This window comes from Mchenga conophoros, linkage group LG6 (genome assembly GCF_057382185.1).
Source record: "Mchenga conophoros isolate Kocher_MC1m ecotype Shallow Benthic linkage group LG6, M_conophoros_male_GT1.1, whole genome shotgun sequence".
Lineage (NCBI taxonomy): Eukaryota > Metazoa > Chordata > Actinopteri > Cichliformes > Cichlidae > Mchenga > Mchenga conophoros.
The window spans coordinates 32,224,530-32,233,023 of NC_140531.1; the positions used below are offsets into that span (position 1 = coordinate 32,224,530).

The 8,494-nt window shown below is 42.6% G+C and overlaps 2 protein-coding genes across 2 annotated transcripts in view; one reads left to right on the plus strand and one right to left on the minus strand.

The window, feature by feature from the left end:
* Positions 1–8,447, minus strand: part of add3a (adducin 3 (gamma) a) — a 108,752-nt gene extending 100,305 nt beyond the window's left edge. The window contains exon 1 of the mRNA XM_085277446.1: positions 8,257–8,447. The gene's annotated coding sequence lies outside the window, so the exon portion shown is untranslated. The remainder of the gene's footprint in view (positions 1–8,256) is intronic.
* On the plus strand, positions 5,148–7,840 carry LOC146572966 (E3 SUMO-protein ligase ZBED1-like). Its single transcript, XM_085277443.1, has 3 exons — positions 5,148–6,496; positions 6,673–6,925; positions 7,110–7,840. Exons 1-3 carry the CDS (start codon positions 5,379–5,381, stop codon positions 7,506–7,508), a joined length of 1,770 nt encoding a protein of 589 aa, XP_085133569.1. The 5' UTR covers positions 5,148–5,378; the 3' UTR covers positions 7,509–7,840.
* Positions 8,448–8,494: the final 47 nt, after the last annotated feature.

Below are 8,494 nucleotides of genomic sequence, written 5' to 3' on the forward strand. Positions count from 1 at the left end.
TTTCATCTACATGACTAGTAAATGTGCTGCCATGGAAACTTGGCCCTGTATTACTGATGGCAAATAGTCTAGAACAAAGCACTAGGGTGGAAATTCCTGTATCTGACAAATATCCTTGCAATTAAACTAGCTTACCCACGCTAGTTGAGCTAGCCACAAGTCCCCCCAACACACAAACATATCCCAAGTTGAAAGGTTTAAAAGGTTGTGTATTTAATGGCCTAATCATTTCAAAGTTATCTAAGCTCATCTTATTGATTTAAAATAAATATAATCCATTATTATCATTACTACTACTACTACTACACTTACTTAGCACTTAGTTCCTCCTACGCCGAGCGGCGCATCGGGCAGCTAATGACCTCCATCGATGTCGGTCAGCGGCAACTGCTTTGGCTTCGTCCCAGGCAATGTCAACGGTTCTCAGATCATTCATAAACGTTCGACACCATCTGATCTTTGGTCGGGGTTGCTTTTTCTTGCCAGTGCATGGGAGCCATGTAATGGTGATCTTGGCCAGACAATAACGGGGTAGACGTCAAATATGGCAAAGCGGAAGCGCAGTCTACTCTTGAGGTCTTCCTGAGTGAAGCCCAGCAGAGCAATGTCATCCGAGAAGTCCAAGTCGGTGAGATTACGTGCTTCGTGCCAGGGGACACCGATGCCAGCTTGGTCAACTGATCATTGCATGATGAAGTCAGTTACAAACAGGAAGAGGAAAGGGGATAGCACGCATCCTTGTCGGACGCCAGTATTGATCTTGAAGAAATCTGTGCAGCCGTCATCCGTCCGGACGCAGCAGCAGGAGTTGGAGTAGAGACCATGAAAGGCATCTACAAACTGCTGAGGGACTCTATAGTGGCGTAGGATAGCCCATAGAGTCGGCCGGTGGACGCCATCAAAAACCTTCTCGAAGTCAATGAAATTAATAGAAATCTTCCTTTGGTATCCCAATGTTGGTGGTGCTGGTGGTGGTCAGAGGGCCCGGTGGCGCCAGTGTCCGGCAGCCTCGCCTCTGTCAGTGCGCCCCAGGGCAGCTGTGGCTACAATGTAGCTTGCCGTCACCAGTGTGTGAATGTGTGTGTGAATGGGTGAATGACTGAATGTAGTGTAAAGCGCTTTGGGGTCCTTAGGGACCGAGTAAAAGCGCTATACAAATGCAGGCCATTTACCATGTTTGTTCAACAATCATGCGGAGGGTGAAGATTTGCTCGACGCACGACCGGCCACTCCGAAAGCCAGCCTGCTCTTCTCACAATTGTTCATCCACTGCACGTCGTAGCTGATTCAAAAGAACGAGGCAAAGCACTTTCCCGGGTACCGACAGCAACGTGATGCCCCACCAGTTGTTACAGTCATCCAAATCACCTTTCTTTGGAAGTTTGATGATGACACCTTTTGTCCAACATGCGATGTTGACCAGCAGGCGTTTAGGAGTCTTGTAAGGGCAGCTTCCAACTGGGGTCCACCATGCTTCAGCATTTCGGGGAGGATCTCGTGCAGGCCAGCGGCCTTTCCACTCTTGAGGAGTAGAATCAATGTCTTGACTTCGGCAGCGCAGATTTGTCCGATATCAACAGGAAGAAGGCCCATGGAAGGTTTTTGGCCTTGAACAGGTGGAGTGGCTCGGGTTGGTTCAGAGTATCGCAGAAGTGTTTGGCACAGCGTTGGTCTCTTTTCAGCTGCAGTAAGGAGGACGCATCCATTTTTGTCTCGGATTGGGACACAGCGGCCACCACGAGCCCCAGTTAGATCTCTTACAATGCGATATAAGGTTCGGGTATCGTTCCGGTCGGCTGCTTCTTTGTATTAAAATAGATTTGTATTACAAATCTATTTTAAATATCACTGGATTTTAAATATCCCTGGATTTTGGACTGAGAGGCTGGTTGATCATATCACTCAGTCCTACTCAAAACAATTTTCCATTCAGATAACATTGTAGCTCAAATGATAACAATAATAAAAACTTAAAATATTTTAGGTGGTTTGCATTGCTTTCTGTAAAACAAACAATGAGCCTTAAATTTCAGATTTAAAGTCTACAAAGCTATATTGTTCACCTGGGTAATAATACAGCCAAATTAAAATGCCACCGCAATACATTTGCCATCTTGTCTCATTGGGTGTAATAGACACACATACACATGCTTAAACAGCATGGCGTTTCATCCTCTCCAACCTTGTGGGCCTCCATCCTGTCTGACCAAACCCAGAGCAACTTGCCGAAACATGCCAAATGAATGACAGAGAGAGAAAAGTAAATCTAAGATGATAAAATTAAGCCAGCATGTGCACAAACGCACACATTCCCCAACAAAAGGAAAACACTCGAGTCCAAGACTCAATCAATTTGCAGTGAGAAGGGAGAGTGGAGCCACATGTTTTTGATAAGTCCTCTAGCAGAGCAGGGTGAGGTAATGATGAAGTCATCTCTGTCCTCTGGACAGGTTCAAATTCACTGGGCTGTACGCATTTTAAATAGCTTTGGGCTCACAAACACGTATACGTTTTTCTTGTGCAGTTCTGCGCAATAAAAAGACTGCATAAAACATTGAGGTGTGCAGGACGTATTAAGGCCAGGAAATAATAAAGGTGCACTAACATGTGGTCACTAAAGCAGCTCCTAACATAAAAAAAAACAAAAAAACAAAACAAAACAAAAAAACATTCATCAATTACCTTCAGTCTTAATATCTGCCTCCTTGTTTTTCTATTCCCGTTTCCACAAAACATTACCAAGCAATCCAGACTTACTATAGACACGCCTCATTAACGGTCCCTACAGACTGCACCCACTCAACCAGTCACAGCCACTCTGTTATTAAGTCACTTAATCTATGAGGCTGTCAGTCCAGTCCCCCACCACAATGGACATTGTACTTCCTGTGCCTGAGCATTCATCTGAAGATTAACTCAGTCATGTCTTGTGCTATTATAAAACTATTCATAAGAGACAAACAAGAGATCAGCTCAGACAGAAAGACGGCAGTTGTGTTGAACCCAAAGACTCCCTTCTGCTTGGCTCGTAAAGGTTCTACGCAAATGTAACTGTGTGTGCAGAATACAGGTAAACATCATAGGAATTTAATTAAGATACAATGTAAGTTTAGTTAACAAGCTCCAATTTGCTTTCCACCACTATCTAGCACGAGCTGGTTTACATCACTTTACCAATAATCATTTGACAGAGGGTGAGTCATAAAGTACTGAAAGTCATATTGGTGGGGAAATCCAGTTAGATCACCTGCATGTTGCACCAATGACACCGTACAAGGAAGGGCATACAGTATAGTGATAATAAAGGTAGATGTGCTGGTAGATGGAAATTTGGGAGGAAAAACAGAAATCTTCAAAACCATATCAGGAAAGCATGACCGAGTTGTGTGAAAGCAAAGCTTTATCATAAATTATCTGCAACAAAAGCTGGATAAACTGATAAATGTTAGTCATTTTCCCCCTCCACTCTGTCAAAGCCCAATAATCTGCAATATTCCTCTTCTTCAGTCAACTAACATTAGAACCAAGAGACAGAAACCTCACCATCTCCCCTCCCTTGAGTCTCCAGCAACTGCAATATTCATGGGGACCTTACGAAACACTTGGAGTAAAAAACACAAGAGAAAATTGAGTTTGCATCAGAGAGGATGTGCAGAGGTGGAGTAAAAATAAATATGGAATATGCTCCCCCCGTGCAGTCACTGGTCTGGGTTAAATAGCTCAGTTATAGAAAGTCCCTGAAGGATTTTGAAGTAGGGCCCCTTCGATCTGAGTAAATCAGAGAAAGGGGGGAATACAGTTTTAGATTTCACGTCCATATGGCAAACATTCACAGCTTTTCAAAGAGCTCTGCTGAGCAAAATAAAAGAGGGGAAGAAACAGAAACAAAAAAAACAAAAACCCAACATCAAGCATGTCAGGGTCCAGGCATTTTGGAGTCAATTATCATATTTGTCTGGGTTCGTTTTAGGTTCGGACAACCAGACTTTGGCATGGAAATGGACATCCTTACAGAGCCTTTACAGGTTGTGAAATATCTCATACACAGAGGTGCTGATGAGATGGGGTGACATAAAGGCACAAAGAAAGCGAGAGAGGGATGGAGGAAGCTTTCTTCCAGGCTTCTGAGCATAACCAAAAAAAAAAAAAAAAAAGGGGGGGGGGGGGGGGGGGGGGAAATATGGGGGAAATTTAGGGAAATGACAGCAAGCAATGAAATACAAAGGAGGAATGACTATAAAGTCAGCTGCTGACCATTTAACTGCCCTTCACGAAACAAGCCTTGCCATATCACAGTTATTGTGACATAGGGTGTTATTGGCTGTGGGTAGGTATTTTGAACTGCCCCTACAGTGAGTGATATTCACTGTTTATTTAAAGAAACCAGATATGAAAAGATTTTTACTAACCAGAGGTGCTTCTGCAGGAGAAAGAGCTGCCCAGTTAGACTTCAAAAAAGGCTTTATTGTGGGCAAAGTGGTACTCCCAGATAAAACTGAAGCTTGTCGTTTCCACTTACATCCAGAGAGCAAAAGTTCAACAGTTTTGCAAAAAAAAAAAAAAAAAAAAAAAAAAGGGTTTATTTGCTTCTGAACCACAAGTCTTGATTGATGAAAATTTGCTAATAACTCATGTGATTTAAGCTATAAATTTAAAAAAGAAAAAAGAAAAAAGGATGTAGCAAACATCACAACAGGCCATTTTTAATGTTCTTACACATTCTGGATTTGGAGATGTCAGACTCAATTTGAAACTTTCTGTAGATGAAAAGAAAACATCCTGATTACAAGGATTTTGTTGTACACTTTTTAAGTATTAGAAACCGGCTAAATGCTAGACATGTGTAGACAGGCATTAGCCATCTCTGAAAACACATACTGTATGTTGAAATTGGGGATGCTCCACATATGGCAGACATTGGCTCTGTTGACCGAAATTAGCTGATCATGATTGGATTAACTGATGACAATGGCTTCTTTCTTTGTTTATAAAGCTTTTATGTCGCATCACCTGCAAGCTGGCTGGATGTTGGATGATGAAGTGATAAAAGGCATAAATAAAAGGGGAGAAAACAAACATTAAAAAGAATACAAACAATAAATTATTAATAAATGAATAAGTTAGTTGTTGTAATTTAAACTAGGGGTGTCAAATTATCGCGTTAATTGCGATTAATTAATTACAATGCTATTTAGCGCGTTATGTTTTTTAATCTCGTTAATCTAATTTTTAATCTCTTGACGTCATTGATTTTGTATGAGAGTTGCTATGTTATAAAATCCGTTTTTATGTGCTGGGCTCCTTGTGCTTGACTTGTTGGGGGTGGAGTCACGTCGTGAGGTCAAGGTGAGAAGTGGTGATTAGCTTACAGTGTGGATATGGAGGCGCATCTGAGAGTTGTTGGCCCAATGAACGGGAAATTTGTATTTCATAAACGCCCCGACGGCACCATTGACAAAGGTAAAGTGGTCTGCCTAGAGTGTAAGAAGGAGTTTGCTTACCACCGAAGCAGCTCAAGTTTGGCCTATCACCTCAACGCAAAGCACCCAGCCGCGAGTGCAGCAACAGCTAGCAGTGAAGACGTTAGCAATATAGCAAGCCAGAGCAAAGCTTTTCGCCAAACAAAACTAGAGAATACCCCTCGTATGAGCAAGTCTGCGACCGACAGGCTGACTAATGTTATTGCCAAGTGGATAGCGATGAACTGTAGGCCGATAAATATAGTAGAGGACGAAGGATTGACAGAGGTGTTGCAAATTGCGTCCAATGACCCGTCATACAAGCCGCCGTGCAGGACTACAGTAACGACCAAAATCAGCAAAATGTACGACGGCGAAAAGAAAAACAAACTTGAGATTTTGGCGGAGGATTCTCCCAACTGTGTTGCTATAACCGGAGATCACTGGACCTCAGCTGGCAACCACAGCTATTTTGGGGTGACTGGACACTTTATTGATAGTGAGTGGAACCTCAACTCATTTGCACTGACCGTCATGAGAACAGAAACCAGGCACTTTGCTGATAAATGCGCCGAACAGTTCCTCAAGGTAGCAAATGACTGGGGTATTGAAAACAAGATATCCACCATTGGCACAGACAGCGCAGCAAACATGCTGGCTGCTATGAGAGCACTTCCATATGAGCACATCGCCTGCAATGCTCACATTCTCCAGAGGACCATCACGGTATGTCTCGATAGCAGTGGTTTTGTCGGTGTACTGGCAAAGTGCCGCACGATTGTTGGTCATTTTAAACAAAGCCCTGCGAGTACCACAGAACTTAACCAACAACAAGTAGCACTCGGAAAGAAGAGCGATCAACTTATACAGGATGTACCCACCAGGTGGAACTCGACTCTCGCAATGGTCTCACGCCTCCTATGTAACCGAGAGGCTGTCCAGGCTACGTTGGACCAACAGAACCACAGGTTGGTCTTGCCAACCGAAGCTGAGTGGGCGAAACTGCAGAGGCTGGAGCTCCTGCTTGAACCATGCAAGTAAGTGCAAATAAACACCTTCCCATTTTAATTATATAAACTACTGTTACATGTGTAAAATCAAAATTAATGAACATAACAAGGAACTTTTAAGGACAATTAAATTGGAAATCAGTTACACTTTGATTTAAATGAATCCAGCTAGGTTTATTTAGCAAACCTCTCCACCTCTGCAGGTATGTGACAGAGCTGCTGGGTGGTGAGGCCTACGTCTCTTGCTCTGTAGTGCTGCCTGCTTTTCGCCATCTGTACCGTGTCATGGACATTACTGATGATGATCCTGCCTACGTGGTGAAGTTCAAGAATGCCTTCCAGAAGGATCTGGCAGCACGACGAGCTAATGGCAACGAGATATGGTTCGAGGTGGCCACAGCATTGGATCCACGGTTTAAGGATTTGAAATGTCTTCCAAGAGAAAAGAGGGAACAGGTAGGACAATAAGGTTAAGCTGGACTAATGAGTCCAATTCATTATCAAATCAAACTTTTATTTATTATATGGAACACAAAGTTCTTTACAAGATTAAATAAAATTTAAAAAAAAGCACTTAGTTTTAATCACAATCATTCATTCATTCATTCATTCATTCATTCATGTGTGGACCATTCTGGAGAATATGCTCCAGGCAGCAGAGCCCAGAAGAGCAGATAGTCTCCAGCCCTCCACAGAGGATGATGGACCAGCTCAGAAGAAGAGGAGGAGCGAACTCCTTCTGGGGTCTGACTCTGACTCAGAAGATGGAATTGAGTCTGGAGAGCTGCAGCGCTACAGAGCAGAACCCAGCATCAGTATTGATGACTGTCCCCTGCAGTGGTGGTATGCTCACTCAGGAGTCTATGAAAAGCTGTCAGTCCTAGCACAAAAGTACCTGGCCTCCCCAGCTACCTCTGTACCCTGTGAGAGACTCTTTAGCCTTGCAGGCCACATAGTGCAAAAGAAAAGGGCAGCCTTGCTTCCAGAAAATGTTACCAGGCTGGTGTGTCTTAGCGACTGGCTGAGGAAGAAGAAATGAGACACATGTGGTCAGCATAGCTGCTGTGTCATTTGTAGCCTACTAGAATAGATTGCTTGATGTTCAGCACTTTTTTTTGTGATGGAAGAATACTTTGATGTGCTAACTTGCAGCACTGCAATGTCAGTTTTATTTTTCATTATCTGAAGCAGAGGAATTTCAGTGCTGTATTGCTCAGAAAAGAGCAACTCTGATGTGCTAACTTGCAGCACTTAATTTATTTGATTTTATTTGTATTTATTTTTCCACTTATTTTACAAAAGAATACAACAGTATGTAAATGGTTGCATCTGTTTAACGTTTGTTAAACAATAAATGACTTTATAAAGTCACTTTCTTTGTTATATCAGTCTTTTGGTCTGCCACAATAAGTTGAGGGCTTTCCTCAGCTATTTTTAGGTGAGATTAAAAAAGAGATTAATTAGATCAATTAATTAAAAATCATAATTAATTAATCTCTATTTTTTTTTAATCTCTTGACAGCACTAATTTAAACACTGTTTTTACACTGGTGCAACACTAATAGTAAAGCTGATAAAGGACACTGAGTGCAGGTGCAGAAGGTACTACTATAGTATACTTGACCTTCAACTTTAAAAACTCACTGAAAATGAAAATGTTATAAATCCCTATTATAAAAGGTCAATAAAAGGGCTCCCAAGCTAGAATGTTTTCCACTGTTCGAATGAATAAATGAAAAGCTGTGTAGACCCACGGTACATGTATTATACACCAAACATGTGAATACCTGCAATGAGGAGGTCTCGCGTTAGAAGCAGCCAGTAGATCTGCAGGCGTGCACTTGTCCCCGACCTTCTCTGTCTCCGACTCGTTCAGCTTCAGCTCAAACGAGCAGATGTCCGGTAACTTTCACTGACGTTCAGGCAGTAAGGTGGTGTTGACCCGCTCCCAGCGGGTAGAGCAGGCAGCACGCATGCTGTGGAGATCATATGCCGGCTGAAGCGGAAACACGACATCAGCTCACA